The sequence below is a fragment of the Schistosoma haematobium genome, chromosome 3 (genome assembly GCF_000699445.3).
Source record: "Schistosoma haematobium chromosome 3, whole genome shotgun sequence".
Taxonomy (NCBI): Eukaryota; Metazoa; Platyhelminthes; class Trematoda; order Strigeidida; family Schistosomatidae; genus Schistosoma; species Schistosoma haematobium.
The window spans coordinates 47951230-47976245 of NC_067198.1; the positions used below are offsets into that span (position 1 = coordinate 47951230).

The 25016-nt window shown below is 33.9% G+C and overlaps 1 protein-coding gene across 1 annotated transcript; it reads right to left on the reverse strand.

The window, feature by feature from the left end:
- Positions 1-269: 269 nt before the first annotated feature.
- On the reverse strand, positions 270-12089 carry MS3_00005938 (uncharacterized protein; the record flags this gene model as incomplete). Its single annotated transcript, XM_035729540.1, has 4 exons — positions 270-319; positions 3582-3627; positions 8044-8329; positions 12046-12089. 4 exons carry the CDS (start codon positions 12087-12089, stop codon positions 270-272), a joined length of 426 nt encoding a protein of 141 aa, XP_035586641.1.
- Positions 12090-25016: the final 12927 nt, after the last annotated feature.

Genomic DNA, 25016 nt, shown 5'->3' on the forward strand with positions numbered 1-25016 from the left:
TCATCTTCCCCAAGTTACTATACAAACATTCGGTTCTTAAGCATAAGATGAAGTCATCAAAAGACAGCAACAAAAAGAAAGAACACAAACGAGGAACTCATCATGGACAAATTTATATTTAACTCAATAAACTAATAACAAATAACATTTATTTATTTTTGTTTATTTCTAAAATACATTTATCGTCTGTTTTTTTTTACTTTTTTCTTTCTGATTAACTTTATCATATTTTTTCTCTATTTGATCAAAATGTTGCCCAAAAAAAGGAATTAGCCACGTAAAAATAAATAATCTCGTTTATTTTGATTGGATAGAACAGCTATGTTAAGGGAAAGAAAAGAGAAAAATAAACAACGATATATGCAATATATTACTTATTATAATAAGAAATGAGTAGTTATGTAAATATTGAATTTAAGATTATACTGATATTATTGTTGTTGTTGTGCCAAAAACTATAGACGATTAATATATGATCTAATAATGAAGAGTCTAGAAACAAGAAGAAGAAATACTGTAAATAGTGCAATCACCAAACATCTCTTTGATACAGGACATCAAGTAAATAGATACCTTGCAATCCTTTAAGGTGATTATTAAGTAGCCAAACTCTAGTCTTCTGAAGTTTACTGACACCGTTGCTATCAGTCATCAAAAACTTGACTTATGTGTTCAAAAGGAGATGGTTATTAAATCTTTCCTTGCCTTGGTGACTAATATTCCTTCGCTGTATCTTGATATTTTTTTCTTTAAACCCTTTCTTGCATTTCTTACATCATTGAGTTTTATTTCAACTATCTTCCAACTTAATAATCTTATTCGATCAACTGAGCTCTACTCGCTATACTCCTATCAACGTTTACTTATTATGTAATCACTTGCATTCTGGCCGTTTGAACTGTTGTCACAATCAATGTGGTAGAATGTTGTTCTTTCACATAAGATATATATTTACGACATTCAGTCTATTAATTATATTTAAACCCTTGCTATACTATACGAATATGTCTTCAATATAATTTCCAACCAAACTCTTTCATGTAAGTAATTGAAACCCATTATGTAGTTATGATTTCTAAATATCACAGGTTGTAAGCAACTGATAAGAATCAAATGGAATAAAAATGAATTCGTGCTATTCTACTAGAATCCTTTTGTTCTTCCTCTTTTCAAAATGATAAAGCGAACTATGGGTATGAAATAATGAAAAAGTTAGAATTATACCTGTAATTGACAGTTTTATTATTAATTGTTCAATTAAGTAGCATAACCATGTTCATCAAATGAGCTTAGATGTGCTTTTCTAATTCATTGAGCAAATAGAATAATCAGCAGATGTAGCTGTAACATAGACAACTAATTCAGTTCACATCACTTGACCCGTTTAAAAAAAATGGGTTTATTTTAGAATTCAATACACTTATAGACAGATGAGACATTAGAAATCTAAAATCTTCATCAAATGTTATGAATTTCAAATAAATGAATCTTAATTATTTCATACCCATAGTTCGCTTTATCATTTTGAAAAGAGGAAGAACAAAAGGATTCTAGTAGAATAGCACGAATTCATTTTTATTCCATTTGATTCTCATCAGTTGCTTACAACCTGTGATATTTAAGAATCATAATTACATAATGAGTTTAAATTACTTACATGAAAGAGTTTGGTTGGAAATTATATTGAAGACATATTCGTATAGTATAGCAAGTATTTGAACACATAAATATTGGTACAAGAGGGTACCAATTATATATGCGCCACACCATATTTGTGTGTGGGCTGTGATACTGCCCGGGTGCCCACACCGAAGCAGGTGGTTTTCTTAGGGGGCCACACCCCGAACTTTTGACCTGAAGGTCTAGCCTACAAGGCAGTGGAGCATCGTGAGGAGATGCAGTCCCATGGTCGTCGGTGACCGAAAATTGGTTCATACGCCACTTGTTCCCTCAGGATACTGGAGCTCATATGCACCATTGGTTTGGGATCCGGTTAAAGCGCTGGACATTCGCTTTTCGTCCTCTCATTTTCGTAAACAACAGCAATGCCACGAGAAGGCAGTGAGTAAGACTTCCCTAGCAGAGGCTGTATACGCGTGACCGTGTAAGAGCATTTCGAGAGGGAGGGCGGGCCCACCAACTCTCGGCCATACCAGGGCATTTGGGGGCGTTTATAGCAAGTGTGTAAGTATAATTAACAAATACAAGAAAGAGTTTAAAGAAAAAAGTGCAAAAAAAATTAATTTATTTTACTCATAGAAGTTAATCATCACTATCAATAATAAGACAATACAACTACATAAGTAGTTTTTTCGTCGAAAAAATTGCGGATATTGCAAATTTGCGCCTTATTGCATAACCATCTGACATTTGAAAAAGTGTTTACATTTTTTTACTTTTTTTAAGGATAGGTACAGTTGAATGTTGATACATTTAAATGTCAACCTTAAAATATGAAAACTCCGCCTGGAGTTCCTCCGGGGGCTACTGCCGGTCCCAAGCCCGGATAAATGAGGAGGGTTTGAGATGGGGTTAGCAATCCCATCCCATAGAAAACTAACTCGCTAAAAAAACGCTAACCAGAAAAAATTATTCAAACCTTTTAAACTCTGCCCTGGGAATCAGGTCTTCATTTAGAAGAACTATGACGCCTCATGATGAAAGCCGAGTTCCTTCGGAAGTCACGGGGCCGATGCCCCTTTTGACAACCAGAGCAACCATTTATTTAGATACATGGAATACTCGTATTATGTGGTAGACCGGGAGAGTCTTCCAAATTGCTGCAGAAATTGCTTAAAATATGACTTCTGTTCTGAGTTTCACCATTAACCACTCTTCAAAAAAAATATGATTAAGTGACCCATCTAAGAAGACCACATATTATCAAAGACTGATTGATTCAGTTATAACAATCAATAGCAGTGAAACGAAAACCTTCACAACTATTATCCGGATCTACCTACTGATTAACAGGCTTATTACAATCAATGGATGTATATCATTGATATTTATGTTCATATTATGTACAAAACCTTAATAGCTACATTCAAAAAGATATTTGTACAAATAAAATACATTGTGGATTGCAAAGATTTTAGTAGTCTAGTTTTCTGATCTTGAAATCTACACTTTAGAATTTGTAGCTCTCCCATGTCCTTAGTCCCTTCGTAGAGTTTGTACTCGACAGTCATTGAATAACACTTTTTCTAAAAACTTGTTTATTACTTATAATTAGTTTATTGTTATCAGCTTCAAATGGTTCACATCGTTCTAACCGTTTTCACACTTATCTAATCACTAATGATCATTCATACTGTATACAGTATATATACAATACAATAGGGAAAACATCCATTTTGGGATCAGATTATTTACTGAACAATCAAATTAGATTTCCATTAAGTGTTTAGATAGTGACACAATTCTCTTGTGATATTAGCCATTTACAAACCGTTTATAATCCGATTAGTTTCTATATTATTAAACTATCTGTTAATTGACTATTAAAAAAACAATTACATAACTTCATTAAGCATCATAATTTACAAAAAGTGTCTACCACTTCATATTAATTTACTCACAGAATTTTCGACGATCAAATGGTTCCTCATTTTCTTCAGGATAAAACTGAAAAGAAACAAAAAAGTAATATTATTACAATATATATATTTAACTTTGCCTGTAGCTCTTCTAGAGTTACTACCGGTTCCATGCCCGAATAAAGGAAAAGGTTAGGGCATGAGGTTGGTAACCCCATCCCGTAGAATAAAATCTTGCTATAAAAAAACGCCAACCGGATAATCTTTAATACAAACGTCAAGACAGTTCTACTAGTATATGGAATTGAGACTTGGACAACTACTGCAAGGATCATCAAAAAGGTACAAAAATTTATGAACAGTTGTCTATTCAAGATATTCAATGTCCGTTGACCGGATATCATCAGCAATAGCCTACTGTGGGAGAAAACAAACTAGTTTCCAACTGAAGAGAAAATTAGGAAGTGGATAGGGCATACGGAAATAATCAAACTGCATCACGAGATAAGCGCTAACTTGGAATCCTGAAGGGGAATGGAAAAAGAGAAGGTCAAAGAACATATTACGTCGGGAAATAGAAGCAGATATGAAAGGGATGAATAACAACTGGAAAGGACTGCTCAGGACAGGATTGGATGGAGAATGCTTTTGGGTGGCCTATGCTCCTCCATGAGGAGTAACAAGCACTATGAAGAAGACAATACATACTCCTCATTGATGTAAATGAAAGGTAGAATTTGTTAAAGAACGGTGGCGGGAGGAAGAAATTTTATTCAAACATTATTAAATGGGTTAATTAAGTCATACACTGGAATTATTTAAATGTGTCAAGTATCTATGACTAATTTTAATCAAGATTCCACATTAATTTGTGTATGATTCTCAGTAAATCCCATCTATGGAACATCTTAGTTATAAAGCTTATGTATATAAAAGTTGTGAGGGAATGAATTTGAATAAATGCTGAAATATTTCATCACTGTCAACTGGTCAACTCGATTGCTCCTCTTATCTTCATATATAGTTATTATTATTAATGGCTTTGGATAGTGGTTGGAGGTAATCGACAGGAAACCCTGGACCCGGGTTTCGTGATACTTGGCACTCATCAGCACGGTGTACCTTTAATCTTGAGGGAACTGGTGTTCCCTGGCGGATTCGATCTCGGGTCACCCAGCTTCACAGTCAGAGACGTTACATTGCCACATTGCAACATGGTCGATGGCATTCGATTTGCACTAATAAGAACTAAACACGCATGACATTGATCGCAACCCAGTGATCATTCAATTGTGATTAGTGGCTTTATTCAATATTATATCTTTGGTACAATAGAGAATTCTCAGCACAAAGTATTTTAACAATTTTCCTTTTCTTATTTCTTCGTCTACCCTAACGATAATATATTGAATGATCTCCAGTTAAATGTTAGCAGTTTAGTCAATCAACATCTGAATAATATTCATTCTTTTCGCTGGATATTGCCAGCCACCACAATGTCTTTGATTGGGCCTTTTGTAACTTGTACAACGAAAGGTTGTACACTTTTCAGAAACTCACCTGAATAGGTTATGCGATTAACAAGCATGATGATGTATTTTGAGATGGTGGGTAAGATTTGTAGCTCAGGTGGATGATTTTGATGAAGCACAAACTTCAGATAGACTTCTACCTCAAGTTTGTGCTGACGATGTCGTTCAGAAGAACGACGAAAGCTCCATGACCAAACCATCCAGCTCAGAGGACAAAACTCCATCAAAATAATGATGTATTAAAACAAACAATAGATGACTTTTCGAAACATCGAGATGGCAGGAACAAGGAGCTCAGATGTTCAAGTAGGCCGTCATTGATATATATATATATATATATATATATATATATATATATATATATATATATATATATATATATAGTAATAAGAATTAAATGATTATATTTAACATAGATAGATATAAAACTATCTCATGTAAGTGAAAGATAAGAGGAGTGGAATAAAATTTGGATTTACTCTCGGATAACAACTAATGATTCTAACTGTATTACGCTGAATGTTTTTTATCACACTGAAAAGTATATATATACTAACTAGATTCTATCTTTTTACATTAACAATCTTGTTGATTTTCGGTGAATGTGATGATGATCATTTTAACTAAAATACTCCATTGTTTTAAGCATATTTGAAAGTGAAACTATCGTTTGGTGTCTGGATAAATTGAAATGCGCTTAAGAGAGTTTACCAATAATTTTAAGCTGTAATCATTTCAGTTTACCAGAATTGTACTTTATTGTTTTGTGGTATATTCTTATCCGATGTGATTTACATAAAATATGAAAGTACCAGGGTAAAATTTGCTGTTGGTGTATGGTTAAATGATCACGATTGTTTAAGTAAAGAATGCAGTTTCACTTGTCAAAGAAAATGTTTCAAACTTTATATGTAAAAATATTAGGCCCCCCTTTTTTGTTTTTTTATTTATTCTAACACATAGATATTGGTACAAGGGGGCACCAAATAGATATGCGCCACACAAATCTCATTTGATATGTGTGACGGCTGTGATACTGTCCGGGTGCCCAGACCGAAGCAGGTGATTTTCTTTTCACTCTTGGCCGTACCATGATATTTGGGGGCGATCACTAAATTGATTCAAACTTTCCACAAATTATACAGAATCAATAGTTGAGCTAAACAATACACAAGCCAAATGAGTGAATCTTAGAGAAGAAAAATGTTTCTCTGTCATAGTGACTTGGTAAAGAATCCAAAATCAATGACTGAAAGAATAATTAAGGTTTATGATTAACCATACAATATTTTAAAGATAATGTCAGCTGCCACTTTGATCTTCATTATGAACGTAGTACACTTCTCTTTATGAACTAATCTTATTTGAAAGTTATCAGTCAACTGGTTTTCAACGGTTACTTTTTTCCATCCTCAATGCGTTATTATTTACACTTAAAAGAAATAACAAAGAAAACTTGGGAAAAAAATTTCCTCTTGATTGTGATAACATTGTGACCAACGTCAAAAATTTACGGAGATATTTCTTATAGTTTACTGCTAAGAATAATTCAACATTATTAAGCCGGTTTATTTTACACAAGTTTTATAATTCATGAGCGTATCCAGAACTTACTATTTCAATTGTTTTACTTAGTGCTGAGGTGCGCGCTACTTATATTGATATAAGTAGTATATTATACGAGTCAGGAATGTAATGTCTGGCAACGGAAGATGGGGGAAGATCAAGAAAGCAAGAGCGGGAATAGAATACAATTTTTATGAAAATGCAAAAACAATGAAGTCTGAGGCATTTTGAGACAAGTAGTGGAGATTTTGCAGATTAACAATGTAATATATGGTTCTCAGATTTTATTGAGATGCTCTGTAATTTTGCTTCCCCACTCGTGCTCTTGTTAGTTATTTCAAAGGCAACTTCAGCGCATTCGTCTTACTCATACACAGCTGTGCAAATATTGCAATAAATCTCCCTGTTTTGTACATGTTTGAATTGAATAACTTTGAATTGTATCTTTATGTACTCAGACAGCTTTGGGAATAGTTTAAAATTGTAACTAATTCAAAATATCACGTTCGCACTTCTATTTGTGATAATCGAATTGTCTTAATCTCATGACTGTGTTATTGCTTGTTATCATTGGATGCTTTATTGTGAAATGTCTCCTTATACACGATATTCTGCACGTCCATCGGATTGCCGAAAGTATCTCTAAGTTAGACACAAAGCAATATAATAACTCGTCAAGATTTGTAATAATAAAATCTTAAGCTTAAACACTGCACTTACTAGCGTAGTTACCTTCTTATCTATCATTCGAATATACATGAGAGGAATATATTAGAATTCATGCATTTAATAGCTGATCAGAAGGAAGAATAGTTATACTACTAAAAAGAATTGATAACAATGTTTCTCTACTGAAAATGACTAGCGGATACTGAGTATTGGGAAAAACATTTATAACAAATCATCTTTAATTCACTTGGTATTGTTTGGCTTGTATCTTCCCATTGAGGTTCAAGACTGCAAGTGATCAGTCTGTTATTGGCATATGTGCATGCTGTGTGTATGCCTCGATATTACCTTAATTCACAAGCCTTTTGTAAGCAATGATGGATAGTGTCTAGAAGTGGGATCCAGCCTGACGTGCGTTTCATCCTATTTGGGACTTGTCAGCTGGATATGCCTGCATCTTAGTGTTGATGTTCACTCTGGCACTCGAACCCAGTACCATTCGCTTCAAACGCTATCTCGTTATCCACACAGCTTTAAGTTATTGCAATTTGAATTAATGTGAAGATAAATCTTTTTCCATGACTGCACAACTGTTGCTATAGTAACAAATAAATTAGTTATTATTACTATTATTGTAGATCTGTTATTCGTGACATTAGGTCGAGTTAAAGTTATGAACAGTTGATCAACGTAACTAAAATCTATTAACGCTATAAAAGACTTCATCAGAAACTTACCTGTTGACGTAGAAAAATACTATTCAAGTATCGATTAAATTCACGAAGTCGATCCATAGTTTTCTTTTTATTTTGATCATTTAATAACCATATATCATCGGTATTAGTAACATCATCTACAGTTGGATAACTACTTCTTAATGTATTTAATGAATAAACTGGATAGATTGTTTGACATAAACAAAATAAGTTTAAATAAATAAACAATTGTAAGAGATTCAGACAAATTCCTTCGGTTGATTGAAACTGTTGTTTTAAGTGAAAATAAGCCATTGAAAATTTATTTCTAAAAGAATATAAAAAATATAAAAGTTACTGAAATCAATATATAAGTAGTTTAGATAATACTGATATTATCATTTATAATGTAATTGAAATGAATGAAACACCTTGACGATTGATATTGGAGAAGATCAATCTCTTGATGGAAGTCTTCTTTTATGGGTGATCAATTCGAAAGGTGACAACTATAATCAAAAATAGTTCTATCATTGTATTAACAATCGTGTACATATCGAATAAATAAGTACTTCTATTAAAGAAAAGTATGGTCACCATACTTTCGATGTTATACTCAAATCTTTCATAGTGTATTTCATATAAGAATCATTTCTAACTATTAAATGAGCTTCATTATGTCAGGAAATAGAAGCAGATATGAAAAGGATGAATAACAACTGTAAAGAGCTGGAAAGTATTGCCCAGGACAGGGTTGTATGGCGAGTGCTGATGAGTCATTTATGCTCCTCCACGAGGAGTAACAGTCATAAGTAAGTAAACGAGCTGCTGAATATATTATATTATAATATCTACATTAAGTTCATTAACAACTGACTATTTAGAATACCGTTAGCTGTTTTCCAGCGTCGTAAAACATACTGAGATTGGATAATACAATATTAGTTTAGTCATGACCTTATTTTTTAATTATTTTTTTATAAAATAAACAAGTTTCTGAAATCATTAAACTTGTTCTTGACATTTGGAAAAGTTCCATCAAGAATACAAACAAATCATAATTAGGAAACTGTCGATACAGAGTCGATCGACTTTTAAGTAGATGCGATTGATTAACTGATATGTTTAAAGAAAACCTTATTCAGGTAAACTGTACGAATATGTTTACATAATTGTAGTTTAATATCAGTCTTTTGTTTAGACACATCCTAAAGAAACTATCATTTTGAATCAAGTAAGAACAACATGATTTATAGTCTAGAATGGATTAATAAATCTATGCTTCACCGAGATCCTACAAGTAGTCATTTCATATGTACTTATTATTATAAAACGCATCTAATGAATAAACTGTTATAATGCTTCTGAATGAAAATAATTTCTGGATTGAGATCATGAACCGATTGATGTTAGACCACCATGGAAAACCTAGATGCACTGGACGGCCATTTCGTCCTACTGCGGAACTCCTCTGTGGCACTGCACATCCACGATCCCTCTCGCGGGATCCGAACCCACGGCCTTCAGTCTCGCGTGCGAACGTTTATCCTACTGGACCACTGAGCCGGCATCCAATGGTGTTAATGTCTAACCTCAACCAATCCGCGAATCGCGCAACCATCTTCCATTATACTGAGTTAGATGCCTGTCTCTACCCGACACGAACTAGCTCCACTGGTCACAGCTTCTCACTAGAACTCCGAGAATCCCCTCACAAAGCTAGTGAGCATGATCTCAATCAAAAACGTAACAATCTCCACAACTCTATACTGATAAAAACAATTGTAATCATAGATCTACATTAGACTATTTAATTGTCTACATTGTCTTTAAAATATATTGAAGTGAATATATATGTGCTTAACAAGTCATATGCTTTTAAATAAACTAAAGAAAACATATTTAGTTAGCAACTATATAATATAAGATTATAGTTGACATGGCAATTGATTTAAGAACAAAAAACGATTATTAGATTGAATTATTTTAGATAAATTAAGGAGAATCTTTGTTTGTTTGTGTTTTTGTATTTTGATTAAATCATCTATAGATTCACATTAATCCCCCCTTAAAAAAAAATACAAAAGTGATTTCTCTTCAAACTATCCACTAATGTGATAGTTTCCCTTACAGAGAGAGAGAGAGAATGTACATAATATAAGAAGACCATTCAATAATGAACTGATAAATTGACTAGAGAAAATACAAAAAAATTACATTCTGTAATTTTTGTAGTTCATAAATTTGTAGGGAATGTTCTTTTTTTCTTCTCCTTTTTTGGAATAGAAAGAAGGGAAAAGTTCTATTTCATTAAAGATAATATGATTTTCCAATTTATTTTGTCTTTATATTCTATCAGACGTAATTTTAAGAAATGACGATGCAGATTAAGATGTTCATCAGGAAAATATTCCTATAAATTGTATCTCGGTATGAAGGAGACGAAGTGCTAGATATTGGACAGTCAGTCAGTCATTCATAAGTGACATGTGTAAGAGTTCAAATAAATATATCATTCCAGAACGATGAAATGAACTAGTAAGTGTCAAAGATTATGGCAATGATGAGATATACAGAATGAGATTTAAGAAGAAAGAAAGGATTAAAAATTATAAATTAAGTACTTGGAAAAAAACTAATGGTGAATTCATGTACACTGCTGTAACTGATTCTTAACTATACCACAAAATATGTACAACCGATGGTTATGACAATGGTGCTGATCACAATCAAATATTCCCCACCTACAAACGCAGTTTAGTCCAGCCATCAGTTACTTCATAAACTAATATCAGGTTTTAATTAGACAGCTTCTAACCTTCTTCCAGAGCAACACTGATTATTATACGTGGATGTAGACGGTTGCTTAGCGTATGGAATAGGTAATACATGTGTAAACAAGAATATGACCGTCCATTTGTTATGGAGAAAACTAAACTTTTACAAATAGTAATTAGACGTTAAATGGATAATGACAAGCTATAACAATCTGTGAATATTCTTTTCATGCTAGTTTATAGTCTTCAATAAGATTTATCTTAATTTTTAACAGAAATAATACTTTCTATGAAACTTGAACTTCTGTCATTCAGTGTTATAGTTGGAAACATAATTATAAGACTATTTAGACAGTAATTGTTAACGGATACCAACCAATGCTTACAATATATATATATATATATATATATATATATATATATATATATATATATATATATATAATCTCGTTGGAGTCTTTTTAGCAAGATTTTTCTATGGGTTAGGTTTGGAGACCCCATGTCCAACCCTTCTACTATATCCGGGCATGAGACCGGCAGTATCTCTAGAGGAGGCAAGCCCTAACTTGGAATCATGATGGGAAGTGGAAAAAGGAAGGCCGAATTACACACTACGTCGGTAAATGGAAGCAGATATGAAAAGGATGAATAACAACTAGAAACAGCTGGAAAGGACTGTTCAGCATAAGGTTCGATGAAGAGTACTGATGAGTCGTCTATGCTTCTCCACGAGGAGTAACAGGTTTATTATATATATATATATATATATATATATATATATATATATATATCCTAACATTTTTAAAGATTTATATAATTAAAGGAACTAATGATTAGGAATTTGTGATTTCTATGATTATGAAAACAAATATGAGATGTGTTGGCTATTGAATAAATCTGTTTTGCATAAATATTCTAATAGAGTAAATTACAATTAATAACTGGAGCGTAATAAACAACATAAATATATTTTAATGATATAACTAAGTAAATTGCCTTTTCATATTTCTATATTATTATGAATAGGTGATAATAATCTTAGGAATAGAATAAATTTACATCACTTTTATTCAATTCATTTGTTGCTGTTTGATTGGATGGTATATAAAAGTAATTTATCTGTTTACATTGAGTCAATATTTTGTCCCACTAATAACTACGACTTTTTAAGGAGATAATGATGATTAATAAAACGTTCTAATGGATTCAGGTTTTATGGCAGCTAGCGGTTGTCATTGATGTTTAAGGAGTATACTTGCTTACTTACTTACGCCTGTTACTCCCAGTGGAGCATAGGCCACCGACCAGCATTCTACAACCCACTCTGTTCTAGGCCATCCGTTCTAGTTCTATTCAATTGTTGTTCATTCTTCTCATGTCTATCTCCACTTTTCAGCGTAATGTGTTCTTTGGTCTTCCTCTTCTTCCTAGGACTTGAGGATTCTATGTGAGGGCTTGCCTTGTGACGCAGTTAGGTGCTTTCCTCAATGTGTGTCCTATCTACTTCCAGTGCTTCTTCCTGACTTCTTCCTCCACTGGGATCTGGTTTGTTCTCTCCCACAGTAGGTTGTTGCTGATAGTGTCTGGTGAACAGATCCGAAGTATTTTGCATAGACAACTGTTAATAAACACTTGTATCTTCTGGATGATTACTTGCGTAGTTCTCTAAGTTTACGCCCAATACAGTAGAACTGTTTTGACATTTCTATTGAAAATCGTGACATTGGTGTTGGTGGACAGTTTTTAGGGAGTACATATCCCCCAATATATCCGGACACATGTCATTAAGTGTCATAGGCTTATTTATATATGCATGATTATTACATTACAAACTCGACATTACTTTGAAAAAAAGCACGGTTTCACAGCAAATAAAACTTCCCTATGTGTATGTGTTTGTCGTCTTTATTCACTAGAATGGTTTCATTCTTTTGAATCTATACGCGAATCAACCAAATTGGTAAATTTCTCAAAATAAAGCTGGATAGCAGCTGATAATGAAACTAGAACGTGATTTTCTTACTACTTAGATCCCTTCACCATGTGCACCTGCATCCAGCGTGAACATCAACACTGAATTGTGAATACGTTCTAAATAGTGTGAAACATGTGTTCTAGAATTTATCATTAGTCATCGTCTAACTCTACTATTTTAAAAAAAAATGCTTATGATCTAATGGTAATATCAAAACAATCTGCACAGGATGTACTTACACTAAAAGAGACTGATCAATCGTAATCTTAACACATCAATGGAGAGTTGATCACAGCAAACTCTTCACAGATTTTTTTCATCTCCACTTGCTCTTTCAACTAGTTACTATGAGAACAGAATTTTTGGATTGTTTTTTTTTGTGCTTTCACTGTAACTAGTTTTTGTAGGTTTTTTTTTAATTTTTCAACTGTATATCAATTATCCCCCCCCCTCACAACGTATCATTTTTGTATCTCAATTTGTACTTCAATTTTAATTCCCTTCCCTATAAAAGTGATTTCAATGGTGATTATTATTGTTGTTTAGACTTTAGTTTTCTCGAAACACCCTTAGGCGGTAGACATTTAAACATCATGATCATATTGTGAATAGATAATAATTAGATTATAGAATTCAGTAGTGTTAGCGGTAATTTAACTACAGCACATGATATGGGAGAAGTAAAGAAAACACAAACAAACAAACAAACACATTGCAATTACATAAACTCTATCACAATAGTCAGTAATTGCTATATACTACTTAAAAAAAATTGGTCATAATTTAAAACAGGTGAATAAAAGAAGGTAATAAGAGATGAATATGAATACGCTGTATTGAATAGTTACGTATTAATTATGGGATAAATTACTTATTCATATCACCACTTAAATTGTTTTATAAGTATCTTAGGGATAGAATCGTGTTGGTGGGCGGCCTATGCTCCTCCAAGAGGAGTAACAGGAGTAAGGAAGTAGTTAAGAGATATAATCATTGAGCATTAATATAAAGTTGGTTCAAATCAATTCTGTAGTGATGTAACACTAACAAACCTGTTAAAACTTTATACAATCATTCATTCTACTTTAAGTATGGATGAACTATAAATAATTTACCACTCTCCTTTTATTTCAAAGTTTTTGTTGTTTTTCATCTCTTGATTACTTTTTTAATCAATCGCTGTTGTTTTTATTAGGACTTTTGAAATTTGTAACCAAATTGTGAAATGTCTTTTACCTGAGTGGTATAGATTTTACTAGTATTATTAAACATACATATACACAGAAGAAGTGACCAATGGAGTTCATCGGAGTCTATTGTGAGGTAGTAATTCACTGTAGACAATAATGGATGTGCCACTCAATTTCGTGGATTAGATATTAACACTGTTGGATACCGGCTAGGTCAGTGGTCTAGAGGTTAAGCGTTCTCGCGCGAGACTGCTAGGTCCTCGATTCGAATCTCGTGAGGCGATATCATGGATGATCACCATGGAGGAGTCACACAATAGTACTAAACGGCCATCCAGTTCTTCCAGGTTTTCCATAGTGGTCTAGCTTTAATTCATTCATGATCTCAACTATTAAAATTACTATGATATCCCCAGAACCCCTTCTGATATTCATTAATGTTGAGCTACAACGAAAAACTAATTGAAAAGGAATATTTCTCTGTTGTCTTCGCTTTCTCCCAAAATATAAGATATTTTTATGTAAACAAAACCAAACGTCTATGAATAAATTTGTTGGGTAGTGATTTACATTGCCCGACCGTTGTCGCTACCTTGACGTGGTGGTCGAGCTTGCCTATCGTGATAAAGCAACCAAGCTATACTGACTGGAACAACTGTTCCTCAAGGTCCTACCATGCCAGACAGGTCGGTTAAAGAGCGGTAAGACTAAAAGCAACAAACCCAAGGTCCGAAGGCGAAGTCGTATTGCTGACTGTACAGAGGTGTGACAACAGTAAGGTGTTTCCTTCAGACAACCAGCACGACAGCGATTCTGCCTTCCCACAAGGAGGGGTATCCCACAGATATTCGTCTCCGGCGGTAAGGTCCCAACAAGTACGGAGCTAACACGAAAAAGTACTTACAAAAATGTCGTGTGTGACCGACCTCAAGCAGTTGTCCCTTGGGCACTGCGGTCACGCTCTCAGGTCACTAAGTCCATCTCTAATCAAATTTCTTTTTCAGGCACCTTCAGAAGAACCCTTCCACGGTGTGAGCAACCGGGAAGTGATCACCGCCTTCATACCTCTAACAGCACTCAAGACCACTTCTGACTGATTTACATTGATGTTGTTTTCAAAATAAATGAGTCGATGTCAGGTAAACATCCTCAGAATTCCATGAATATGCCCTAATAATAGTTAACATTTGCTAGTGATATTTTGAGTATTTGAAATATAAAAGGGATTAATGATTGTTGTATTACTGAGTCTTGTATACTTTATGTCAAAGTCTTAAATAACTACTAAATTCTTCGAGCTACCAGTCACCACAATGATGGATTGCTGAATTATAATTTATTTCGCTATTCAATAGAGAACCTAAATCATTTTCAATGTCGTTGATCTTTCATTTTGAATTGAATGATTTCATATTTCTATCAATGAAGTTGAAAAATTACAAAAATGAACAGTTACAAATGACCATAGTATCCAGCTCCGAGTTACTGTGATTAGAACAATCGAATAGAATCTATAAAACATTTTAATTAAAGTAATAGTTTAATAACATTTCTTGGCGTTGCACTATAAGAATATGGAACTTACTAGATGACGCTATTAAAATGACCAAGCTCATAATAATTCAGTGCTTATTTATTGTTATAATTTGTCGTTTGAATGCTTATTGTCTCGGCTCTTTTAATGCTTCATTTTGTATCTGATCGTCACTGATTGTTATGTCGGAAACGCTAATCACTTATACTCGGAACGAGGGACCTCTGCAATTCCCACGATGTGAAAGTAAGAACACAAGACTGGTATAAGTGATGATTTATTAACCCCAAAACACGACGATGACAAGAATTATTGGACGCCACCGCAACTCAGTTGTCAAGCTACAAGTAGATCCTAGAAAGAAATCTTATTCGGGGGGGGGTGTTGAGTCGGCTTTCCGAGAACTGCAACGGAGCCTCTAGAGGCCCTAAAGGAGCCGAAGAGTCCTAGTCAATCAGAGCACGATGGAGCTTTCTAGAATATCAACGTGGCGTACTACTATTGGTCAGTAGCGGACTGGCTAAAATATGATGTTGATTTAAGAAATGTTAACATCTATAAATACCCGTGTTTTTCTGTACAAAAATGAACCTTTGGAGTAAAGTCCTTTTTGCTTAATTTGCGCCGTTTCTCTCGAGTTCAGGATGCTGCGTAGTTCTAGCTTGCAGGTTACCAGAATAGCTTAGGAACCGAATAAAGCGTTCAAATGAACAAAACTTGTCATTTATAACACAATTTATACAACCATAAACCACGAAGTTCAGGAACTCAGCTTTAACACTTACTTTATATGATTGCGTAGGTTAGTGATACCAATTAACTTCTTAAATTAACATATAGAGAAGTTCATAAATGCAACGTAATGTTTAAGTGACTGATGTTTATACCTTTCATAATAACGCGAGCCAATTTCGAATAGGATAGAAAAATATCTGACGTTAAGTGATTTGAAGCAATCGGGCTAACACTTAGATCTAATTCCTATGTTAGTTATCTAGTTGAGATGAATAGCTTGATGGTAGCGTAGTTGTTGATATTAGCTTAAATCTTAAGGGTAGCGTTGATTCATTTACACTAATGATCAATTAAATCAGACTACAACTAGGAATTAAACAAACATAACATTATTCACTACTTAAGTGACCGTTAATGAACACAGGTTTGTGTTTGTGACTTTAATTGCAAATTAACTCACATAACATACATTTTTAAAAGTAATAGTGATTTCCAAACCTAACCTTATATAATACGTCTTAACAATCATCCCAAGTTAACTTTGTTCATTAGTGTAATAGCAATCAATATATTTGCATCTTATCCCAAGCTATTCTGAATTTAACGCATTATCCTTCTTACAAAAAAAAGTATTACAAGGATAATACAAGAACCATGGTATGGAGTTTCTCGATTACTAATCTTTCACAAACAAATTAATTGAGATAATGGAGAACAAATCAATATTCAGGTCTACAGGACAATCTGTGAATTATATGTAGGGGAAATTCAAACAGTTCACTTCTACCTGAAGTCTATGCTGATAATGTCGTTGAAAAAAGAACAATGAAAGCTCCATGATCAAACTATCCAGATCAGAGAAGAAAACTTCATTAAAAACAAACTAATTGACTTATCCTCAGAGTGTTGATTATCATTGATAGACAGTAGCAACTAACTAATTTATTTATATGAACAAGGTTTATAAGTAAACTATAATTCACTAACATGAACTAATTCATTGTTTCTTTCTAACAATCATTTGATACTCTCTAATATATTTTTAATCATAAAGTTATGAAATGATACAGAATTGTTTTTAATCAAGCATGATACTGTTACTATGAATATCATGTATTGACATGAGTAATCAACCATTACAATGAAATGCTAATATAAACAAGATTTACAACAACAGCAACAACATATAAAGCATGTATAAGAGTTTTATCTAGCTCTTTCAATAATGATGTAGTTAGATGAGAGTTTGGGAGGTTTTTTTGCATATCCAAAAATATAAACAAATCTATACACAAATGAATAATTATCATTCGTGACATTTCCTAAATGAATAATATTTTGAACAATTATTGAATTTTCAGAGGTTGAAGTTATGAGTCAATTGAAGCTAGACCACCATGGAAAACCTGGAAGCATTGGACGGCCGTTGGATGCCGGATCAGTGGTCTAATGGTTAAGTGCTCGCGCGCGAAAACAACAGATCCTGGGTTCGAGTCCCGCGGGGTGCAGGATCGTGGATGCGTACTGCTGAGAAGTCCCATACTAGGACGAAACGGCCGTCCAGTGCTTCCAGGTTTTCCATGGTGGTCTAGCTTCAAATGACTGATGATTTCAATCTGTGAAATTATTGAGTTGTTGAATGATTTCGTAGCTAATTGAAATAAATACTTGGAAACTTCAGACTAAAAAGAAATAAAACGATCTTCGTATTCATTCATTTGTTTGAATCATACAATTGATGTTTAAGACTGAAATTGATCACTCTTTTATGATATATGTACATCCTGTACGGATAGCCTTAATATTGCCATTAAGTTTGTTTAGAATACATATATACTTAAAGATCAGTAGAAGGATTCAAAAAAATCAGTATCAGTGAATCCAACTTTGCCCCATTGCATAACCCAGTGGACTAGTTAAATTCAGAAGCCGAACGGGTTACGTGATGATATTTGAAGCGAACGGTACTAGGTTCGAGAACCAGAGTAGACATCAACTGTAAAATGCCGGTACATCTAGTTGACAAGTCTCATTCATTTATTCTTGTAATCTTTGTGTTAGTTTGAGTATTATAAACCTTTATTTTTTTGGTAATAATCACTAATGAATCGCTTCAGTACGGAATCGTGTGAGTATACTTTACTAATGGATTCCAATCATATAGAAGATTTTGATGATCACCCATAGATTGCATCGAATTATTATTGTCGTATATCACAAAATGTTTGAAGTCACTACTCAATATCATAAATATTAATCATTTATCACGTCCAAATTTAAACTCTAGCGGCAAGATTGAAAAGTTTCTCAGAAAGATAAAAAGTATAACTAATATTTTTTGCTTAGTCCGTAATAATAACTCTTCTCCAATAAGTGAAGGATTGTAATAATAGTGTTCTAAGCTTTAATTCATTGATTTTCATAACTAAAGAACCACTTCAATGAAGAGAGTACTTATTCTTGTCTAGTCTTTTGAAAATAAATATGGAAATACTCAATGATCAATAATAACAAAATGTAATGGAATATATTCAATCATTATTAGTTCTATAGTTGGTAAAAGTAAAACACATCTCAATTGAATTATCTATCCTTAATCAAACATTAAACAAATATTTCATGAAAGAAATTTTACATCCAACGATGGAAGTCGATAGGACACACATTGAGGAAAGCATCCAAATGCGTCACAATGCAAGTCCTCAAATGGAATCCTCAAGCCAAAAGGAGAAAGGGAAAACCAAAGAACAATTTATACTGAGAAATGAAGACAAATATGAGAAGAATGAACAACAATTGGATAGAATTAGAAAGGAAAGCTCAGGACAGAGTGGGTTGGCAAATACTGGTCGGCGGCCTATGCTCCGCTGAGAGTAACAGGCGTAAGTAAGTAAGTAAGTAAAACGTTTGTTGTTTTTTCGTTATTATGTGGATTACAAGTAGAATCTGTGAAGTAATATTCACATTTGTGGATAGAAACAGTCAATAGCAAGAATCAAAAAGTTGTTACGTTTGTTATTACTCACTGATCAATTACTATAAGGATGACAGTTCTGTAAAAGCTCATAAATAACTCAATAGTCTTTGACTGTGATATCGGATTACACAATACTGGGTATGACATAAAGTATCAGTTCCCTTAAATTCTCAGATATGTTTTGGAGGTTTCATAATTTTTACATTTTTACATCACAAAACACAGTTCACATCTTATAATCCTTATTTCACTTAATGTTTGCTAAACCATGTTCGTCTAAGGCAAGTGATGATCCTGTTTAAAAGAGCTGAAAATTTCGATTATCTATAATGAAATCATCTATGCAAGTAAACTATTTAAAAGGTTTGATTATTTGGAATTTAAATTATTTAATATGAAAAATTCTTTCCATATGATCCTTAGCTATTTATATCGTCACAAGACAAGCCCTCACATGGAATCCTCAAGGCTGAAGCAGGAGAGGAAGACCAAAGAAGACATTACGCCGAGAAATGGAGATAAACATGAGAAAAAATGAACGAGAATTGGATGGAACTAGAAAAAAGGCCCAGGACAGAATGGGTTGGAGAATACTGATCGGCGACCTATGCTCCACTTGGAGTAAAAGGCGTAAGTAAGCTAGTAGCCATTTACATTATTTAGTGGTCATTTAATTAGGTAACATTTCTTGGTTTTGTTGTTTCTATATACCATAGAATATCATAGATAGTCCGTACAGTAGTGTAAGCAATATATTTATGACATTAATTTAAATCTATAGGTGAGTGTTAGTTTCTCTGTTGCTGCGTATACACTTGGCTTATTAATGACACTTAAATCTTGAACTGTCTATTTGTATCAATAGACATGTGATATAAAACTAAGCTCATAACTTTTAATATCCTAATAAGTAGAAAAATTAGATTTTCTGACGTTTCGTAACTCGATGTAAGCCACTTCCTCAGAGAATAAATAGCCGCTTACATCGGGATATCTACAAATATATTAATTTATTTATAACAATCTACCCAATGCTCAATTTACTGGAAATTAACAAGTCAAACCTTGATAGTGATACTTATAAGCTCATAACTACACTGTATCTCTTAAATTAGTGATTACTATATAACGTGGTTCAACAGAATTTAATAATAATTAAGGAGAATTCAATATAAACTTGACTAATTCCTGGTGATTAATTAAAATTCCGGGAAATGTGCTCATTATGTTGTAAAGATGAAAATTTAGTAATCATATGCTTTATTTTCTTATGCAATAGTCAGGAATAGAATGTATTTCAATAGAACAAATCGATAAGGAAAGAACGGGAACGGGAATGGGAACGGAAAACAATTGGTATGAAAATGTAGGAACAATGAAATCTGAGACGATGGACTGATATTTGCAAAAGAAACAGTCAAGTTTGAAATAATGGATTGATATTTTTTCAAGTTAACTGTTTACTTTATGGTTCTTAGATTTTATTGAGATAGTTTGTGTTCAAATACACTCTATTGTCCCCTCTCGTGTTCTTGTTCACTACAATAGAAGTATAAATAAAGCTTCGAGGTATAATATATATGATTCCTAATATTATCCCAGCTGTTCATGTGCCATTTGATGGGAACTGTTTTTAAAAGTGTTTTAAAAACTGATTTGAAGTGAATATGATATTTATTAATGAAAATATAGATGAGACTATAATTTATGGAGGACATTTGAACGACGTTAAACTGACCTTGAGAGTGTCCACGTAGTAACTAGGACCAAATAAGGGTTATAAATTAGTGTGAGGAATTAAAATTATGATTTACAGTTGATGATTAAAGTTAGATTTAGGGTTTTCATCACAAACTGATATTACCTATAATGCCAAAACTCTATTTATCCAAATGAATGAGTGAATTTCACGCCGAAATCCGAGACCTGTTATCTTATACCTGATGGGTTCGTCCATAAATTATAGTCTCGCCGAAATATACTTACTATAAGACACTTTCTTCAGTAGTTTGTACTTTACCGAGGATCTTTGTATCTCGAAAATTTTCCTTTTTCTCATCATTTTACACATAGATTTAAAAAGTGATATACAAGTTCTAGATATAAGAACAAAATAATCACCTTAATGTTCTTTTCTAAAAGAAAATGTTTTGTATTATAGATAAGAATCTTCTGAAATTCTTCATTATATCAAAGATAAAGGTGAAATAGTTAACTACTTCTAAAATTTCTGATTGAGATCATGAACCGATTGATGTTAGACCATCACAATTGAAAACCTGGAAGCACTGGACGGCCGTTTCGTCCTATTGTGGGACTCCTCAGCAGTGCGCATCTACGATCCCGCGAGCGGGATTCGAACCCAGGGCCTTCGGTCTCGCGCGCGAACGCTTAACCAACTGGACCACTGAGCCGGCATCCAATGGTGACAGTTTCTAACATCAACCAATCCACGAAATTGCGCAACCAACTTCCGTTGTACTGAGGTAGATACCTGTCTCTACCCGACAAGGATTAGCTCCACTGGTCACGGCTTCTCACTAGAACTCCGAGAATTCCCTCACGAAGCTAGTCACTAGTGAGCACATGTTGATTACTAGTATAGGGGTTGTGGAGATTATTAAGTTTTTGATCAATCGGTTCATGATCTCAATCAAAAACTTAATAATCTCCACAACCCCTATACTAGTACTTCTAAAATGTTAGATAATCTGGATTTTTTTCAAATTTACTTTTTTTAGTAGTTGAGTGAATTGAAGCTAGACTATCAAGGAAAACCTGGAAACATTGGATAGCCATTTCATCCTATTGTGGGACTCCTGCATGGCACTGAGCATCCACAATCCTCACTCGCGAGATTCGAATACAGGACCAACCTGTCTTGTACGCGAACGCTTAACCTCTAGACCACTGACCTGGCCGGTATCCAACGGTAATAATGTCTAACCCCAACTGATCCACGAAATTGAGTGACACATCCACTATTGTCTTCAGCGAGTTACTATCTAGCAACAGATTCTGTTGAACTCCACTGGTTACTGCTTCTCACTAGAACTCCAGAAAATACCTCTTGAAGCCAGTTACTGGCAAGCATATGTTGATTAGTATCAGGAGGAGTGCGCGAGACTGATAGGTCCTGGGTTCGAATCTCGTGAGGCGATATCGTAGATGCTCACTGCTACGGAGGAGTCCCATAGTAGGACGAAACAACCGTCCAGTGCTAACAGGTTTTGTATGGTGGTCTAACTTTGGTTGACTCATAATTTCAACTACTAAATTACTATAATATCCACAAAACCCCTTCTGATATTTACTTTTTACAATACAATGAATTCAGGTTTTCAATTAATTGATAGTTATTACATTTGAAGAGAAATCATTGGCAACTTATAAACTGATTATCAGAGTTAAATTATATACATATTTGTTATTTTCGATCTCGAGTAACACTACATCCTAATCATATATCTGTTGTTAATCCTAGTTAATTTGACTCGATGAAAATTTCTCATACAAATTGTATTATCATTGTCCCGAAGCACGTTTCATAAAATATTTCTCGCCTAAATTGTATGTCTGATGTTCATAACTCTAATCCACCTCACTCTATGAGGCCTCTCACTAGTTGCCGGAACTATGGAGTATAGGGTTTTTCCCGTTTCAGCAGATTTAGTAAACACAAATGCTCAAAACGTGGAGTATGTGGACAAAGGATAGATTTTGCAAACGCAGCAAACCCTGATTGCACTGTCGAATGATAAAAAGAATGAATTTTGCATATCTTTTGTCAGAATGGAACTCTCGATACTTTGTTCATTTATGTTAATGATCGTATTATCACTCCGCTGTTAGACACTGAATCCGATGTTACCCTGATTTCTTGCAAAATTTGGCATGAACTTGGTCTACAAAGCATTCATTCTACTACCGATTGCATAAAGGATGCATCAGGAATCCCAATTAAAACTGGAATTATCAAATTCATTGTCAAATGTAATGATCTGATGACGATATCCAAATGTTATGTTACTGATGAATCTTTCAATTTATTGGGTCTTGACTGGATTCCGGAATTGAAAATATTTGATTACCCATTTATTCTTATTTGTAATTCAGATTAAAAACTGTTCGACAATCCATCCAATCTTATTTGTAACCAAGAATCTTCCTATTTTTCTATGATCCACAAATAAAAGCAGATGTTTCCTAATGATTGTAAGAATGATCACAAGTGGTGAGCACAAGAGAGAAAATCACTCGGGATAACTTCGAATCCAGCCTCACCCAACGGTATCTCCCCAGCTGAATTAGTGTTCAGAAGGGAGACTCGAACTTCATTTGATGGCATATATCCACAGAGAAAAAAGCTAGAAGTGAGGGGACTTTAAGGTCAGTTTTCAAATGTATTATCAGCATATGTACGAAACTTTCGACAGTCAGGGCGTGTGTGGGTAACGGGTATCCTCATAAGTAGGGTCAGTGACGTTATATACGAAAATGATGTCCGAGGTAAATGCCTGACGCGACATGTATATATATATGAGTATTCGCACATTTTGTTCGGAAGCCAAATATACTTCCTCGTCCGCTTTTGTGTTCTCTCTCAAGCAGACAGACGGTAGGGGGGTTACTGTGTACTATAGTCGTGTATCAATACAAGATTTCGGACACCGACAATCACAAAAGTCATTGACCGTTCCCAGTTTCCCAGTGGGTATCTGAACTTGTGGTTTATTGGTATAAATCCATGTAATTTAAATATTGAGTCATTTATTTCCCAGTTTTATATTGAAATCTTTTGGTGGTAGCCCCATACAATCAGGAAGTATTGACAAATAATGTTTGTAAACTGTAAAGTGTTACTAAAACTTCTTTTTATGATATTTCAGTACATTAAGAATTTGTGATACAGATTGGTTGTTCAGAAGGATAATTCGGTGAGACTATAATTTATGGTCGACGCCTAAGTGACCTTGAGAGTATCTACCTATTTACTAGAGCTAAATTAGGGTTATAAAGCAGTTTGAAGAATAAAGATTATGATTTACAGTTGATGGTTAAGGTTAGGAATTAGATTTAAGGTTTTTTTCACGAATTGATATCAGCTGTAATGCCAAAACTCTATTTAGCCAAATGGAAGAGTGAATTTCGCGTCTTTTTGTTGATAAAAATTTCAATATAATTTTATATCAGAAGTGGTTTTGTGGATATGATAGTAATTTTAATAGTTGATACTGATAGGTCATGGGTTCGAATCTCGCAAGTCGGGATCGTAGATGTGCACTGTCACGGAGGAATCCCACAATAGGAAGAATCAGTCATCTTGTTCTCCCAGATTTTTCATGATGGTCTAGCTTCAAGTGACTCATGATCTCAACTATTAAAATAATTTTATATGTAAACATTGGCGAATACTCGTAACCAAATGAAGTTGTTTACTTTTTTCGAATCAACATTCATTAATTACAAATATATTGAGTTTTAACCAAATAAAACTGCTGAATTTATTCATTCAATCGGTTGGGACATGTGTTACGAATGCCTGAACACCGATTACCACCACGCTCGATGCTGACTAATGTTGAAGACGGTTAGAAGATAGTTAAAGACGGCCAAACCAAAACATGGTATCAGTTCTTGAAGTCACTAACTTCTAGTTTGAGCCATGTTGGTAGATGCAGACTACTTGGTTGGGGTCCGCATGACTATCGTAACCAGTTGTTGGAGACTCTGGGTGACATGTCTCTGAATTGATCACAATGGCGTCGGTGTATACACTCTTTGTCTGCCCGTAAACCATGAGGTTAAAATCGCCTCATATATCTCT